The 18,490-nt window shown below is 39.9% G+C and overlaps 2 protein-coding genes across 5 annotated transcripts; both read right to left on the bottom strand.

Annotated features, from left to right (window-relative positions):
* Positions 1-38: 38 nt before the first annotated feature.
* Positions 39-11,331, bottom strand: rab3da (RAB3D, member RAS oncogene family, a). The gene is made up of 5 exons (XM_084931036.1): positions 11,015-11,331; positions 6,933-7,166; positions 4,538-4,656; positions 1,027-1,151; positions 39-927 (listed from the first exon to the last, which is right to left on the bottom strand). Exons 2-5 carry the CDS (start codon positions 7,164-7,166, stop codon positions 740-742), a joined length of 666 nt encoding a protein of 221 aa, XP_084787162.1. The 5' UTR covers positions 11,015-11,331; the 3' UTR covers positions 39-739.
* Positions 11,332-12,534: 1,203 nt separating this feature from the next.
* pld6 (phospholipase D family, member 6) lies at positions 12,535-18,487 on the bottom strand. Of its 4 annotated transcripts, none has more exons than XM_084931031.1 (5): positions 17,949-18,023; positions 16,713-16,827; positions 16,045-16,216; positions 15,607-15,836; positions 12,535-13,477 (listed from the first exon to the last, which is right to left on the bottom strand). In XM_084931031.1, the coding sequence occupies exons 3-5, from the start codon at positions 16,212-16,214 to the stop codon at positions 13,242-13,244; spliced, it is 636 nt and encodes a 211-aa protein (XP_084787157.1). In that variant the 5' UTR covers positions 16,215-16,216; positions 16,713-16,827; positions 17,949-18,023; the 3' UTR covers positions 12,535-13,241. The 4 variants fall into 4 exon arrangements, with proteins under 4 accessions (XP_084787157.1, XP_084787155.1, XP_084787158.1 ...); XM_084931029.1 differs by having other exon boundaries at positions 16,717-16,827; XM_084931032.1 differs by lacking the exons at positions 16,713-16,827; positions 17,949-18,023 and adding an exon at positions 18,396-18,487.
* Positions 18,488-18,490: the final 3 nt, after the last annotated feature.

Raw genomic sequence — 18,490 nt, 5'->3', positions numbered from 1 at the left:
GAAATGTTTTCATACAAATGAGGCCAACAGACATAACATACATATTCCTATCTTTTAATTTCAACTTTATTTTAACTTTGGACTAACATTAATAATTAAATGTATAAAAAGAAAAAACAAATACATTACTTAAACACAACAGATGATTATGTTCATATAAAACATCCAACAAAAAGTGTGGTTTATTAACTGGAAGTCACGCGGGGCTATCAGGCGTGTGTGATCTCAGCTTTCAAATATGTTAGACTATGTACTGTACCTTCTTCCTCATTTGGTTTACAACGGGCAATTTCAACAGAAGTCACAGTGATGCAGTTTTGTGCGACGCCCACTAGGGGGTAGCATGACACAAGTCAATCGGGGTGATTCCCCATGCAATTTCAGTCTGGCACATGGCTTTCACATCCTGACCTGCAACAGGTGCTGTTCACTGCACTGTGTGAACAGGAAACGATAAAGAGAAAAGGCTGCTCAGTGGAGCTCTTTGGCATCTTAGTGTAACAGTTACATTGGGATTACAAAGATGATCCTTGAATCACCACCGAGTCAAGAAAACCAGGAACAAAAAGAAATATAAAAAAACAGAAACTGAATGCCATGCATCCATGATTGCGCTGCAGTAACATTTGGTAAACTACAATCATAATGAAAGATTTATGGGCAATTCTGGTCATCTGTGTAAGTGTGGGCACCTATATTTAATTATTAAACCTGTTTTATCAGGTTTTACAATCAGCAATCAGCATGCACAGCCACCCCGACTGCTGTTGGGTGTGTCCTTCAGGCCATCTCCCTTGTGATTGGTTGCCGGATTGGCATCACCGTTGACGCTCTCGTTCATCTTCTCGCAGATGACGTCCACCAGCTTATCAAAGACCTGCTTCACGTTGATGTTATCTTTGGCACTGGCCTCGAAGAAATGGAAGCCTGGTGAGAGAGCAGAGAGAGATGAAGAGCTTATGAGTGATTATTAAATAATGTTTTGTTCACGTGTTTTCATGCTGATAAACACCAGCGCGTACTGACCGAGCTCTTTGGCCAGTCTTTTGCCATCTTCAGTCGGCACCTGCCTGTCATCTTCCAAATCCAGCTTATTGGCCACCAGCACCACCTGAGCGTTGTCCCACGAGTAAGTCTTGATTTGTGTTGCCCTGAGAAAAACCAAAAAAACCAAACCATGTTCACAACTCTACTGTATCACCTACAGAGACCCTCAGTCCATCACAACAATGAACCAAAGCTGAGTCTCTTCTGATTTCTAGCATTCAAGTTCACTTTAATTGCAATGAAAAGGTTATTAATCACTGAAGATGCATGGCACAAAATGATAGCACACTGTATAAACGAATAAATAAGGAAGTTAAGACACCAAGTAGTGCAAGCTGGCAAACAGGATTATGATAACAATCTCAACACACTGACAAATGAGACTTAACCTGTTTGAATGTCACATGATCTCGTCTTCTCATTGGTGTTGCTGTGAACACAATAGGCTCTGCTGACAAAGGGAAGCGGCATTAAGAGATTTTTGCTAAAAGGATTTGATCATCAAATGAGAGCTTTCACTTGAGTCCAAAATTCAAACGTTTCCGGTTGTGTATGTTATTAGGAGGACTGTTTATTGCGCCTATCGATTGGTTTCCTTTTCATTTCTACAGGTTATGCAATGGAACATTATGTGCAACTTTTAATATAACACAGCAGAATGATTCTGCTCCTTTGACATTATTTGTAGTATTATCATCAATCTGTTGCTATGTGTGTTGATTTTTTGATCGTTTCCAGGTCAAAGACGGAAACCCCCCCCAAAAACAGTCTTTTAGAGGAAAGCCATAAGATGAACGTATCCATGGCGACACTGAGAAATTCCCTTTCTGAAGCGCACTGAATGTTTTCAACATCATAGCCTTTGTAAACTAAACATCATGGTCAAAAGACAGATCTAATTGCAAAACCTATGGACACACCTGCACATCTACACAGTGGATGCCCTAAAGCATACTGTGCCTTTTTTGTCCTCGTGGACCTTAATGAGGGCCGTCATTAATATAATGAAATTCACTGAATTTATAAGGACTTGAAACCATACACTCCTAAGGGTAGAGGTTACTGAAGTTACAAAGCAAACCGAAGGGAACCAAGAGCCATTTTCACACAGATTTTTCTGAGGATTCATTGGTCAAGAGTTGTCTGCAACCACTGGTTGCTAGGGAAAAATGTGTATTCCTTAACTGCTCGGCAGTGATTCATGGAAGCTACTGGCTGTTGCTGGATGAAATGAGATGCAAAGAAGGTGCAAAGAAGGTTCAGTAAGTTCACTTTAATTAGAATGAAAAGGTTATTAATCACTGAATAAAATCCCTAAGGATGCAAGTGGAAACATCACAAATGATGAAAGCAGTATTCAAAATGAAAGACTGAATAAACTGGAACTGTATGGAACTGTAAACTGGAACTGTGCAATATATAAATGAATAAATAAACAGAAATATCCATTAAAAACAGTGCACTGCTGTCATGTCAAGTCAGCTAAGAGCCCAAGTAGTGCAAGCTGGCAACCCGGATTAAGATAAATGAGACTTAACCTGTTTGAATGTCACATGATCTCATCCCCTGATTGGTGATGCTGCGAACACAATTAGCTTTGCTGACAAGGTGAAGCACCATTTACAGATTTTTGCAAAAGAAGACCGTTTTGGAAGAAGCTCAGAGTGGGATTTAGAGAAGTCTGAAGCAAAAGCATCTGATTATTGAAAACAGACTGAGAGCTTTCACCTGATATCATTTTCTCACTTTTGATGAAAGTCGTGTTTCAAGTCTTTTGTATCTGAAGCCTTCGACTAGAGCACTGGTAATGATAACATAAAGTAACAGTAATTATCACACACACACACACACACACACACACACACACACACACACACACACACACACACACACACACACACACACACACAACTTCAGTTACCCCAGAATTCTAGAGGCAAATGTTGACTTTTTACTCCACCATATTAATTTAAAGGGCGTTGCTTTTCAAATTGTATTTAGAAAACATACACTGATCAGTAACTGACAGATTAAATTAATATTTTAATGTTTCCTGTGGTGTCCATTTTCAGGAGGACTGTTGGTTGTGTCTATTGATATATTGTCCTTTTTGTTTCTACAGGTTATACAGTGGAACATTATGTGTATTTCCTTTAATTAAACACATTGTTATATCCAATTTTTAATGCAGCATCTATTCTTGTGAACAAGAGTGCTGCTTTTTTTTATTTTCTCCAAGTGATCCAAAAAAACAACAAACAGTTGAAGAAAATGATAAGATGAATGTATCCATGGCGACATTGAAAAGTTCCCTTTCTGAAGCTTATTGAATGTTTTCAACATCACAGCCTTTTAAACTAAATGTCACGATCAAAAGACAGATCTAACTGCAAAGCCTATGGACACACCTGCACATCTACACAGTGGATGCCCTAAAGCATATTGTGTTTTTTTGTCCTTGTGGACCTTAATGAGGGCCATCATTAATATAATGAAATTCACTAAATTCAAAAGGACTTGAAAGTAGTGATTGAGACCATACACTCCTCAGGAAAGAGCTTACTGAAGTCACAAAGTAAGGAAACCATGGGCCATTTGCCAACAAATTTCTATTGAGGTTTCTTTTGTGTCGTCATGCACACATTGCTCAAGAGTTGTCTGCAACCACTTGTTGTTAGGGAAAAATGTGTATTCCTTAACTGCTTGGCAATGATTCATGGAATTTGCTGGCTGGAAGGAATCAGATACAAAGAAAGTGCTGCACCAAAAACCTCCTAGTTATCGCTGGTTTTCCCTGTAGTTTTTCGTGTTTGTCTACCAGCCCAACGTCAAAGTAAAGGTTGTGTCTCTTCTCTGCAGCCAGCATGTTTCTAGAAGAACAAATCTTTTACTTTGAAGGCAAACGGGTCTTCAATTCTGGTTCATGTTGCACTTTTCACAGTTTCCCTAGAGGATAGCTGGACAGGCTTTGTAGACAAATCTGCCACTTGCATTAAAACTAAGACTGCAGCAAAATTCCAGCAACCAAAGCAAGGAGATTTTACTAATTGAGGAATAAACATTTTCCCTAGCAACAGCTAGTTGCCATGGGGGTTACTGACCAGTCTGTAGCGCAGCATGAGTGGGATGAATTAACATTTTCCCTGTCACTGCCATCACATTCAGCAACCACTCACAACCAGGGAATATCCCATTTTTCTTCACCATTGCTGGTTGCCAGATGGTCGTGAACTGGTCCCTAGGCCTGTGTGACTGAGGCCTAGACGTGGCTAGTGTTCACGGGTCTGTAAAACCTCAACACAACCACAACGTTTTTTTGCAACCAAAGTGTCACCTCTGCTAGCCATTAGAAATAAAGAAAGTTTAAGGCACTTCTGTGCAGGTATCACTTTTTAGACCAGTGAAAAAACACATGCCTTGGAAAAATGCCTTCAGCTACTGGAAAACACACATGCCTATTCTGCATTAATTATATGCTTCATCTACCCACCAGTCCTGAACAGCACAGAACGACTCCTGGCTCGTGATATCGTACATGAGCAGAAATCCCATGGCTCCTCTGTAGTAAGCTGTGGTGATAGTCCGGTAGCGCTCCTGCCCAGCTGTGTCCTGTAAACACACATTGAATGGTGGATGAATTATTTTTACTGGCCCAACTCCAGAAATCACACAAAAATGAAGAAACAACAACCCTACTGAAATTTGATTTCACCACATGTAACAAATTTCTCAAAAGCAACATGAAAGCTTAAAAAAAATACTTAAAACACTGAAAGTTGTTTGCAAAATGAAAACATGACAGCGAAGTAAAAGCAAACAAATGGTTAACTCTGCAGAAAATGTAGCTTGCCATCACCAGTGTGTGAATGTGTGTGTGAATGGGTGGATGTAGTGTAAAGCACTTTGGGGGTCCATAGGGACTAAGTAAAGCGCTATACAACTACAGGCCATTTACCATTTACCACATGCAAAGGTGAATCATGAACTTTCTTAGAATAGAATAACCCCTCCCTTTTAAAATGTTGATGCTGCCACACCCTGGAAGCACACTAGGACATACTCTCAGGTCTTGCCTACATCTCCAGATGGTATTTTTCCTCTTCATGTTGCCTTGGGAAAAACCTTAAAGTAACAAATGTAACACTCCTGTGGATTCTTTGAAACTGCAGTAAAAAAAACTAAGACTTTGAAACTAACTTCTTTAAACTTTCTCCCATGTAATGTGATGCCAGTAGCTGCAATGGACACCACTGACTCTAATTGTACACATTTCTGGGCTTGTCAGCAACCTACAATTTATGTCACATGTAGCTGCGCTTATTTTAATGGTCCTAAGAAATCCCATTAAGTCCCTCAGCAGCCAATAACCCCGATTCTAAAGTGAAGGGCTCATAACAAAACATTTTCACAACCAATATACTGCGTGTCTTTCCTGAATATAAAACCTCAAGTCAACCAGCTGGGACGTTAAAAATCTGCCTGCTTGTTAATGCATCGGTAATAAAACTTTTACTGTTATTTATCTGAATTTTAATATGGTTATCTTTTATACTACTGGTTCATCATTTCACTTGGCACCTTCCTTGTATGAAAGTGTGCAGCTGGATCATTGTAAAGCGCAGCCGAGAAGGCACGGCCCGCTGAATACATTAACTTCAAAAAAGATGCATTACTTTCATCTAACAGGAGTACTGTGGGTGAGTCCTCGCCTTCCGCTAACATTCAGTAATAGATCTGTCCTGGGTGTCAATCTGCGCGGTAAGCACATTCGGCTCCTGCAGCTCAAACCCATGCATCTTTCATGAACCCCGCCGTCTGGGGACAATGTTAAACATCAACTGTTATTAACTCCAGAGAGTGAGAAATTAGTTCACATCCATGACAGGCTGCAGCATGTAAGAGGGCAAATCAGGGAATGGGAAGAGGATAAACACTCCATGTTGTGTAACAAGGCTTTGAAAAGCTCTATTCATTTGGCCCCTCCTTTGGTTGAAGATGTATTTTAAAACCTCTTTGCCACAGGTAACGACCCCACATAAATTACCACTCCGACTTTAAAGAGACTGCAGCATTTTATAGTCAATTTTGTTGATATATTGTGTGTCAAAGCTGTTCTCTGTACAGTAGATTTTTACTCCGGTGTGGGGAGACCGGAGTAAAAATCTTCCTGAGCGTTCAAGTGGAAATTATTAGGTACTTTTAAGATCTCAGTGATGTTCAAATGGAGCTACCTCTACATTAAGTGCCTCTAGGAGCATCCCAGACATCTATCACAGTCAGAGTAGTTAAAACAAGAACAACAAAAAAACGGATATGTTTTGTGTGACAGCTTGGTTAAGATTACATTTGGTCAAACTGCAACACTGCCAGTGAGCTTTTAGTTCTTGGCTGCTGCAGTGAATAAACATCTTTCAGTGAGTCAACAAACCTTGTTCTTGCCCTAATCATTATAACTATGTGCATGTGGTGACAAACAGTTTGAAAGCAGGAAGAAAAAAACAGGTGTTTTTCTTTGGTTGGAAACCCCCCCGAAGTAAAATTAGTGTCTATTATTCCACATCTTCAGATTTAAAAAAAACGTCTTGGTTAGTACTTCAGCAAAACGCCACAAACTATCATTTCAATCATGAGGACTGAAGGCATAATTACACTAGTGTATAAGCTGCTATTGTGCTTCCAATGGCCTAAACCGCCTCTCCTCTTGCCCTGTTAATAGAGGTCAAATACCAGGTAAAGAAGTACAAAAGAAAGAAATAAAGAAAAAAAAACAGCAGATGAGAGAAAATAAATCCTTTGCTTAGAGGGTTTAGGTGGTTTTCTATCCTAAGGACTTCTTAAAAATACTACTCGGCAGTGCAGAGGCTCTATCTCATGCCCAATCTCACCCAGATCTGTAGCTTGACCCGCTTGTTGTTCCTGTAGATGGTCTTGACTTTGAAGTCGATGCCCACCGTGCTGACAAACGCTGAAGTGAATGAGTCATCTGCATATCGGAAGAGGAATGAGGTCTTTCCCACGCTGCTGTTGCCGATGATCAGCAGCTTGAACATGTAGTCAAAGTTTTGGTCGGCTGGATCTCTCTGCTCGTGAGCCGCTCCTGGATCTCTGGCTAAAGCCATCTATCAAATGATGACAGACAAAAAGGAGAGGCACATGTGTGATCACTGAGATGGGCTATGAAGCATCTTTCTTTTTTGTTGTTGTTGATAAATGTTGTCTTTTGTGCTTCTTGTATTAAATATTGTTTGCAGCGGTTTGTAGTGGTTGTGTGTCTACATTTTGGTTTTCTGTAGTATCTGTTGTTGATTGCTGTCCCTTAAAATGCCTAAAAAGGGACAAGTTCTGCCAGGTACCTGTGGCTGGTAATCCTACATATACTCACTGACCACTTTATTATGTATACCATGCCAACAATGGGTTGGACCAATTTTTGCCTTTAGAATTCCCTTAATTCTTTGTTGCACAGATTCAACAAGGTGCTGGAAATATTTCATCAGAAGATGGGTACACGATGGTCATAAAGGGATAGACGTGGTCGACAACAATACTGAGATGGGCTGTGGTCTTTAAACAATGCTCAGTTGTGACTAAGAACTCAAAGTGTGCCAAGAAAATATCCCCCACACCATCACAGCACCACCAGCCTGAACTGCTATAAGGTAAGATGGATCCATGCTGATCTTGCAATCGATTTCTGCTGTGACTCATCAGGCCAGGCAACATTTTTTTTTCAATCTTTTACTTTCCAATTTTGGCGAACCCGGGTGAACTATACCCTCATTTTTCCTGTTCTTGGCTGACAGGAGTGGCCAATCTAAGTAAACCCTAGACATGGCTGTGCAGTCCCAGTAGATCAGCAGTTTCTGAGATGCTCAGACCAGCTCATCTGGCACCAACAGTAATGCAACATTTAAAGTCACCTTTCTTCCCAATTGCAATGCATGCCATGTACCGCAGCAGCTCACCTTGATCACGTCTACATGCCTAAACGTACTGAGTTGCCATGTGATTGGTTGATTAGATATTTGCATTAATGAGCAATTGAACAGGTGTACCTTACACCTGTTCAATTGCCAGCAGCAACCAGCAGATTAGATGGAAATATGTTGGTTGTATTTTTTCCATAAAACAAAAATAACACAAGTACAAGAACAACACAGCATAGGTGTGGCTGTAAGGCAGTTAAGGACAATTACATAATTGCAGGCTCGGGGTGCTGCACTGGGTCAACTGCTGGTAAATGCATACATGGAGTCATCGCATGGAGTCACACAAACCACCTGCAACTCAACACCTCAAAGACTAAGGAACTGGTTGTGGACTTTGGGAGGCCCAGAGCAGGTCCACTGCCGGTTCAGATAGAGGGGGAGGAGGTGGTGGTCAACAAGTACAAGTACCTCGGGCTGTGGGTGGACAACAAACTGGACTGGTCATGCAACACAGAGCACCTGTATAAAAAAGCCCAAAGCCGACTGTACTTCCTCAGGAGGCTGAGGTCTTTTAACATCTGCAGGAAGCTCCTGAGGATGTTTTACCAGTCAGTGGTTGCTGGAGTACTTTTCTATGCTGTGGTGTGCTGGGGGAGCAGCACAGCAAAGAAGGACTCATTCAGGCTGGAAAAACTGATCAGGAAGGCTGGCTCTGTGGTCGGCATGAAGCTGGACACTCTGGTGACAGTGGCAGAGAAAAGGACACTAAAAAAACTGCTGGACATTATGGACAATGCTGGGCATCCTCTGCACACGGCCATAAACAACCAGAAGAGTCTGTTCAGTGACAGGTTGCTTCTCCCAAAGACAAGAACCAACAGACTTAAAAACTCCTTTGTCCCACACGCCATCAGACTGTTTAACTCCTCACTGGAGGGGAGAGGGAGGGGAGACAGGAGGACAAAGGAGGGGGCAACAACTAAGCTGTAGTGCCTCTTCACTTCACTGTGCAACACCTTTTGTGCAATACTTTTTGTTAATAGTCAACGGTGCAATAGACTCCATACTTGAAATGTGCAATTCACTTGTATTTTTATTTTATTCCTATTTATTCTATTTATCCCCTTTGTATATTTTATCTATATATGTCTTTGTATTTATATATATATATATATATATATATATATATATATATATATATATATATATATATATATATATATAAAATATTCTGTAACTCTGGAACTTCTGTCGGTGCTGTGCTTTTTTGGAACCGAATTTCCCCAGAGGAACCCACCCGAGGGATTAATAAAGTTTTATCTTATCTTTTATCTTATCTTATCTTATCTTACATGTACAGGAAGAAACAGGATTGTATCTACTAGTTCCTGTTTTTAATCAGTCACATAACTGCTTGGCTTTAATGCATACAAAAATAATCTAACAGAGTCTGACTTGCCAGTAATCTCAATATACTGTGCAATGATGTCTTAAAGCAAAGACAGGAACATGTGACCATGGTAGGGAACGTCGATGCCGATGTCAGACATGTCATCTGCACAATCAAATGCCCATTGCCAATAAATTTTAGATAAAGAATTTTTAGACAAAGGCAATGCAGATACACTCCTATAATTGAACATAGTCAAATTTACTGGTTAATCCTTTCAATGTTAGATGATTAGCTAATGTATGAGCTCATGTTAGTTTCTCTTAAATGTTAATATTGGAGGTTTAATGTTTGTTTGAATTAAAAAACAAAAGATGGCAACTGAAAAGAAAAAAGGAGGGGGAATACTAAAGTTAAGAAAAGCACTGGCTTTCGCAAAATCCAGGATTACCAGTATATCAGCTGTGGTGTCACAGTGATAAATATCAGCTATTTGAGAATTCAGGTTAACACTCAGACGTCTGAAATCCATCCACACTAATAGCTGAGCAGATGCTGATGTTGGTAAATGGAAGTGTTATTTTAAAAATGGTCCGTCTTCCTCCCTGATTCCTCTTAGCGCTTATCACTGTGCTATGAATCACAGCCAGGGCGTGCTCCTTACTCTTTTTCCTCCCTGGACCGGTCACCTCCTGCTCTCTCCATCCATTTGTCACAAGAACACATGTTAAAAACTTATAGGATTGGTAGAGACTGAGCGGTGGGAAGAGGGCAATAGATTCTCCCCCGCTTGTGTATTTTATCTATCACCCATCTGGTCATTCATTCACCCAGTGACACTACTACTTACATGCACACACAAACACACTCCTTACTCTCATTTATCTTCCTTCTCTCCTCACATATTCATCCATCTATGCATCCCTCCTGTCATCATCCGGCCAGCCAGCTTCCCTCCCACTCTTAACTCTCTCCTTCCTCCATCACTCGGCATCAATCCATCTACATTCATCTATCTACCCCCCCCCCCTCCTCCCTCTCCTCCTCCTCCACCCCCACCCCCCTCCTCTTCTGTCAGGGGTTGAGTCCTGCTCCTCCTTGGCTGCTGAGAAGTCGCTGGAGACCAGCTCAGCATTACAGCTTCCAAGATCATAAAAGTGGGGCTGAGCGGCATGCTGCTGTACACACTCAGCAGAACATCAATATCCGCGCATGCGCCTACATCAGCATGAAAGTACCTGGCACACACTGCAGTATGTGTGTGTGTGTAGGGTCGTGTATTTACTTTAGCTTGGGAAAACATGTCAACTCTCATTAATGCACATTCAATATTTGACTTCAGAGCATCTGACGCCTGGTTTGTAACTGCTTCAGTCAGTCAATGCAGTGCACGAGAGCAGCTGTTTCACGGGACATTCATTGCCCCACTTGTTGACACCGAATCCAAATATCTGTGTACAAATTAGCCCGATTAACCACGAACACAAAGTTCATATTCTGAAGCCACCGATGACACTTGTAGCCTATAACTAACTAAGAGTCTAAGTTGCCTACACCGCCTTACCATACGGCAGCTCAGCTACAAACCTGATGACATTTAACAGCCCCCGTCTGCCTTTGCATACAACTGTGAGTGAATGCAAATTACCTCGGGTGTTGTTTATGGGTCTGTCTCCTCTCTCCCTCCCGAAGTGTTCACACGTCTACCTGAAAGTCGATGAGTGTGTGCTGGCTGCTGCGGCTGCTGCAGCTGCTGCTGTCTGTCGGGCTCTCCTGCTCAGGTGTTCCTGTCCCGGATCTCCACACTATGCATGTGCATATCTATCACTGGGACGTCCAACACGCAACTTGTCAAGTCATGCCCAATATGAATCACGCACTTCCGGTATAAACTTTCAAAATAAACATAAAAAAAGAAAGCTGACGTTTTAGAGTAACATACATCTGAGTGCAAATTTCTGGCAGTTGGGTGTATTTGTTTCCAGGAGTTTTCAGACAAAGTTGGCTCACCCTCTGCATTTCTATGTAAATTAATAAAGGATAACAATTTGTTCATCTCGGGGTTTTATATAGTAGGCAATCTGCACCCACTGATGGCAACCGAAGGAAACTAATAAATAAGTTGAGGGAGAGCTGAAGGTGTTGAGAAAATCTTCGAACTCCATTTCATAATGAGCTGAGCAGTGTAGCTAAGCAACAAGCCGTGCTCCTTGATACCGGTACTGTTTTCTCATTACTTGGCCATCTTGTGCAAAGAAAAAAAAAGAAGAAGAGATTTTTCAAACTCAGTAAACACGAAGGAATCATTTTGAGTCAAATGCAACTGAAACATTCAAAATCAAGCGATCATTTATTCAAATAATTAAAGAAATTAAGGAAATCATGAAGGAAAATGGGCTTGGTATACCAATCAAGTAAATTTCATTTGATCAGGTTCCATTAAACGTAAACTTTTACATTGTACTTATATAACACATTACACGAAAAATTTACATGTAATTAAAATAGTTAAAAGCAGAATTTTGGGCACAATTATTTTACTTTTTCTTGTGAGTGTACGATCAGTTCTCGATGGTCAAAAAACGAGTTTATATTGGTTTATTTTGAAGGTTATTGCTAAATTTCCGGTATTCTGTTGCCTCACCTGCTGGTGGACGCACTTTCAATGCTAAGCCTTCCGATAAAACAAACAGAAAGTAAAAAATAAAAAACTAGAAAAATAAATAAACAAAATTCCCAGGGCAGCTAAATAATGTGTTGACTTGTGCAACAGTTAGGCATCCAAATCTCATGAGCTCCCAGGTTTACTGGACACCGACACGGTAAATAAAATTGTCTGATTTTGTGGAGCTACCAGCTGTGGCGAATCCTTGTGTGAATAAAGGAAAAGTAGCTTTTTCTCTTACCATTTACAAAACTGCACTTCAAAATATAACCTTCTAAAACACTTCAAGTGTTAGGTCACACAAACCAGCTGTGGTCTTTATTTACATGCATCAGCCTGACTATGAGCAAGTAGTCATGCACACCAGGGCACATTAATCATGTCCCGACCCGATTATCTTCACTCGTTGGGAAATCTCAAGTGATATTACTGTTACAAAACGCTTCAGGTGAAATGAAATGAAGTGAATCATGTCAGAAAGGAAGAACCCTACACCTACAGGATCATTTTTACAACAAACAAAGACTTTTATTCAGGTTTTATCGGCGTTTGCCTGCAATAACAAACTATAATAAACAACTCTTATTTACGCTATAAACAAAGAACTGTATGTAGATTTGACAAAGGACATTAAACACAATCTATATTATAGATTTTCTCTTTACTTCCATGGAATGAACCACCTATTAATATTATTGTTTAAATGAGAAACGACGTCAGCTTGATAATCTAAGATCCTAAAAAAGCTAATTTTATTAATAACTTTTGTCAACCTGTGACAAAACCTATAAAAACAACACCGAATATATAAAGTAGAATAACAAACGAAAAACAAGTATTCAGATATTAAAACAGAGGAATACACTTCACAAAGAAAAAAACATTGTAGAACCTAAACACGTTAATGTTACAGGGTTGTGAAAAGCAGTGGAACAACAGCAGGCCAGTCAAGCAGTTAGCACCTCAAAGGCTTTGTTTTCATCTAAAACCCCAAAACCTTTAACTTCACACTTAGCCAGCTAAATCACATAACAGTGTTATGAGTCATAAGCATAAAAAAAATCTAACTTTTAATACTTCTGTTATCTACACACAGTAATGCTGTTACATTAACATGAATGAAGTCTCTCGAAACTTAAACATAGCCTCTGGAAAAAAAAGAAAAGGCCACTTTTTTTTTTTTTGAATCCTCACTCAGTATTCATCATAGCTAATCAGTCACTGAACTGAGGTACTGGGCCGAATTATTGAGCCCCCATAGCCTGCAGAACTCCTTGACGAAAGGCTGAACCAGGTCGGGCTCCTCGGTGATGATGATGTTCTCCATGTTGCTCTGCACTGCTGTCAGCGTCCAGTTGAGGGAGCCGGTGATGAGCATGCGGCCATCCACCACTGCAAACTTGTGATGCATGTGGACGGCGCTCACATCGCACCGCACGCAGATCCCTAGGGAGCAGAGGGTGGATAGGCAGGAGGAAGGAAGGGAAACTCTTTAATGCCTTACAGTATACAGCGCTTGTTTCCCTTCATCTACTTACTGTGAAATTCTGCACAAAAATTCAATGCGCCTCAAAAGGGAAAATGGTGGTTTTTAAAAGTACAGTATGTATGTAACGATCTCTTTAGTGCTACACCTTTAAAGATTGAAAGACTGTTACATATGTGTTTCTAAATGGATGGTGTGGAAAACTGAGGACCCAGAGGGCCTGTAAAATACAAAGGTATTGTAAGCAGACGAAATGTAACCGCATTAAAACCTGCGTGCTTTGACCACATATAGGATTACCTAACATCACATCAGCCTCTCATGAAATATTTAGGACACTCACTACTTATTTCCATTATGGTTACCTTTTCTTGGAATATAAAAAAATATATAACATGCAAAGACTGTATATCTGTATATTTTTTGTAAATGTGACTGTTATGTGCATCTGAAAGTCTAACATTAACTCATATGCACTGCAACACAGTGAACTTGTGGGTTTTAAACAGGCAATATAAAGTAAAAAATGTAAAACATTCTGACCTAAACTACAGCACTGAGACCGAGGTTTTTTAATGCATTAAGTGTTTCTCTGTTCTTCAGTTGTGTTGTACGGAAATGATCATAAGGAGGATGTTGGATCTCAGTATGCATTACCCGGCAGACTGCTAATTTTTAGATTGGCCTGCAGATTACTCTCACAGATTAGTCATGCAAATCTTCTCTTGAATTTGGCAAGTGCATGCCTCTTAAAAAAACACATTACCAGAAATGGCTTTTTAGCAAACCGAAGAAAGACAAGATCTTTTTCAGAATCTGTTTTATCATCCTTGTTGAAATGTTTAACAAATGAACTCTTGACTATCTTAAGTGATGATAACCTTTACCCCTGTGCTTTATTTATGTACAGCGGTTCAAGAAGCTCCACAAGATAATGATGAAATATAATAAGAAGAAAAGAGATGTTGACTGTTCTTTGTGCCAAAGTGGTTTTCGTGTGATTTGCAGTCAATACACACATACACACAAAAACACACACACTTTCTCTCTGAAGAGACACACTTTGCTGTCTGGCTGCCAGTTTTGCACTTACTTAATTCTTACTTAAAGCTTCTGTCTTGCAAAAAGAATAAAAAAAAAATAAAAAGGGTTACATTGTATTAAAGTTGAGTGTCTCGTTAAAGAACCACAAAGATCTCCAGTGCCCTGCAGTTGGAAAATAAAATACACTGGTGAAGATGGTGTCATTTTCACCAGTGGATGTACAGCTAATATAATAGTTCAAAGAGTATGAGCGAGAGAGCATAAGGGACAGAAACAGAAGAAAAGGGACAGACTCAATCAAATATAGGTGTGATATATAGTTAGTTAGCTAAGTGCAAAAAGCTGCAAAGACGGCTCAGACTTATTAGGGCAGACAAATCAAAAATGGAAAGGTTTTGCTGATTGGCTTGTGGAAATAAGTTTGTGTGTGTGTGTGTGTGTGTGTGTGTGTGTGTGTGTGTGTGTGTGTGGGGGGGGGGGGGTTCTAGCTTACTGACGACAGGACCCAAAGTTCAGCAGTAAAAGGGATATTGTTGATATATGTTTCCAGAGGCTGATATATGGTTGGAGTAATCTATTAAATGCAGAGTGGGCTGCAGAGAAAGTGAGACAGCATGAGTCAGACACGTGACACAAAATCTTTCAGAGAATGATTACTCTGACTCATAGGAGGGCTTGTAGCGGCAACCTCCATTCACACAGACAGCTCCTTTTATCTCTCTCTAATCACAACTAAGGAATCCAGTGATAGTAACAATGACACTTAAAGTCAAAGAACATAAACTGAGCAGCATTTGTTGAGCAGGACCTGAGTCATCCTTCTCGTATCTCAAAAGAAATGTGTCTATAATAATGATCTCAGAGGTTAGTGTGACTGTTTTTTTTAACCACCCAAAGGACTACATACAGTATGTCTCAGTGACCTGTGTGAGATGTATGAGACACTTTGCAACAATAGCACCCTGAGTCACACACTGACTCAAGTTACAATATATATGTATGCTTCCAAAACATTTCATATATAGAAAAAACAAATCTCCCTTACCGGCTTTGCGGAGGACGCCGATCTGGGAGCCACTGATGGCTGAGTAGACCTTGTCAGTGAGGACTCGGATGGTTACGCCCCTGCTATGCAGCAGTAGTACAGCCCTACTCAGATCCATGTTGGAAAAAGAAAAAAGACACAAGTCCAGAGAAGAGCAAGCAGACAGGATGTAGCGGAGAAGACGAGAGAAAGAGGTGTCTACACCATGAGGCAATGAGCAGACATGGGAGCTGGAAGAGCAGAAAACAAAAGATCAGCTGTCATAATTCATGACCACTTAAGTAAAGTTTAGCTTTCAGGGTTCATTTTATGTGAAAAAATACTTAAGTAGATGAAAAATGATTTTAAAAAGAGGTGAAGTTAATATACATTATAACATCTTTGGCAGTGATATAGGAAAACAATAATTACTTCAAGTTTCACTGATGTTCCACTTACTGAGGTAAAGTGGGAGAGAAGATGTGCTCCACACAAGCCACCTCTGAGGGGAAGAAGAGGACCTTATTGGTGATTCTTTCAGACTGGCGACGACTGAAGAGCCAAAAGAGCAGCTCCAGACTGAGGGAGAGGGCCACCACTCCCAGGCTGACCACCTTTACTGTCCACATTGCTACCATGTAAAGAAAATAACTTTAAAGAACCAAATGTGTAGCATAATGAAAACATCCTTGTCCTCATGCATGATCATAACGTGTTTTAATGTAGATTCTTTAACAGATAGAAAACAGAAAACAAGCTGAATTGTGGAGGACTCCAGCTTATCAGTTCTGAGGATTCACGCCCTTATAAACAACCTTTTCTTATTTTCTCGTCTCACCCCTCATTAGATCAGTAGTGCAATGTTTGTAGCTCCACAATGTTTTTTTTTTAAATACAGAACATCTTCAACTCTGTAGTAAACCTCTATGAACGCTGCTAAAATAACGCACCACAAATCATACATTTAACACATGTAGCTTGAACACAAAGGCTTGTTTCATATTTGCCAAAGAGATCTTGATTATCTCAAAGACTTTTGGGAAAATGTTCTGTATGAGACAACAGTTTGGGTCCTGTTACATCTGATGTAAATATAACACAGCAGTTCATTAAAAATAACATCATACCTACAGTCAAACATGGTGGTGGTAGAGTGATGGTTTGAGTTGCTTTGGTGCTTCAGGATTTAGATGACTTGCAGTAATTGATTGAACCATTAATTCTCCTCTTTACCAGAAAATCCTGAAGAAGAATGAACTGGCCATCAGTTCATGCCCTGAAGTTCAATTGCAATTAGGTTATGCAGGAAGACAATGATCTGAAACATATCAGCAAGTCAACCTCCAAAGTCCAGATTTAAAGGAAATCGAGAGGCTTTGACATGACCTTAGACTGTTTATGCTTGAAAACCCTTCAGTTTGGCTGAATTTAGAGCTGGCCAAAATTCCTCTACAGTAAAGTTAAAGTCTCACTGCCAGTTATCTCAAACGTCTCATTGCATTTCTTTGCCTTGTACTTGTGACATGTGCAATGACAATAAAATTGAATTCGAATTCGAATTCTGATGCCAAGGGTGAAAAAAGCAGTTATTAGGCTTTGGGGCAATTATTCTTTTCACACAAGGCCAGGTAGGGTTTAGATAACTACCCACTTTAATAAATTAAATTATAATTTAAAAATGTTATTTTACTATATGCTCTATTGGTTTTATTTGAAAATAAATGATGTACAATATTAACATAAATGTTGCCATTATGATACATTATATCAGAGTTGGCCTAAAGCTAATTTTCACCTCCAGTCTCGTGCTAGGTTATATTACAAATAATTATAACAACAATAAAACAAACAATATCTCATAAAAGGTCAATCACAAAACACACACCCACATGCCCATGAGCGCCAAATAAGAAACAACAGGAATTATCTCAGCCTGATTAGAGTACTGCAGTTCTTAAAGATGTCAGGCTTTTATACCCTTACTATGGTTATCTTTGTCTAAGAATTTTAAAAATGATCTGAAACATGTAAGTGTGACAAATATGCCAAACAAACTGTTGTTCACTGCACTTTGTTTTCGGCTTTAACCAGTAGAATGCAAATTAGCTCCCTGAATCGGTTAACCAAGCTGAACTGAGCGAATCAAACCAGCATCTTAACAGTGTTGAGCTACTGTTGCTGACTAGAAATCGAAGCACGCAAACACATTTGACCAATGTTAGCCTTGCGAGATGTGGAGCATGTCAAAACAGCAATACTGAGGTTTTGTTTTTATTTTATTTTATTTTATTTTATTTTATTTTATTTTATTTTATTTTATTTTATTTTATTTTATTTTATTTCTTTAGAAAACAAAGGCAAACCTGAACAAGCTTCTGTCGCCACCACGTGGGAATAGGCAGCGCCAAGATCTTTGTCGTCACTATCAGGCAGTTAACAGACACGTCAGCTAGCCAATAGCAGGCCATGACGCTCACACTCTTCTCCAATTACGTAACGCGAAGAGTTACGGGTGCTGGAGCCAACGGAAGCCGTTTCCGCAAAACGGTAGCGTGTGTTTTCAACAAGAAGAGGTAAACACCCGTAAACTATTAATACATAACGTTTACCGATCATTGTGTGTTTAATATGTGGGGATAGTTGAGGTATAATGAAACAGAATATAGCATTAAGTATTTTTTTCTATCGCGAGACGATTTGTATTGCACGAGAGAGCAACAACAAACATGCTAACGTTAGCCTGTTAACAACAGTGTGGGGCACCAGCAGCAACTGGCAGCTGGTGTTGTTCTTTTAGCAAGTATTCTCACATATATATGGTGCTGTTGGTCCAGTATACGTGCCGTCTTTGTTGAAGCAGTGTGATTTTTGTTTCTTTCACTCAGACTCGATTCCCTTTGTGTAA

Source organism: Perissodus microlepis, chromosome 6, assembly GCF_051167445.1.
Source record: "Perissodus microlepis isolate ML-2025 ecotype Zambia chromosome 6, ASM5116744v1, whole genome shotgun sequence".
Taxonomy (NCBI): Eukaryota; Metazoa; Chordata; class Actinopteri; order Cichliformes; family Cichlidae; genus Perissodus; species Perissodus microlepis.
Note: the sequence above shows the minus strand (reverse complement) of the source record. Positions and strands in the feature narration are given on the sequence as shown.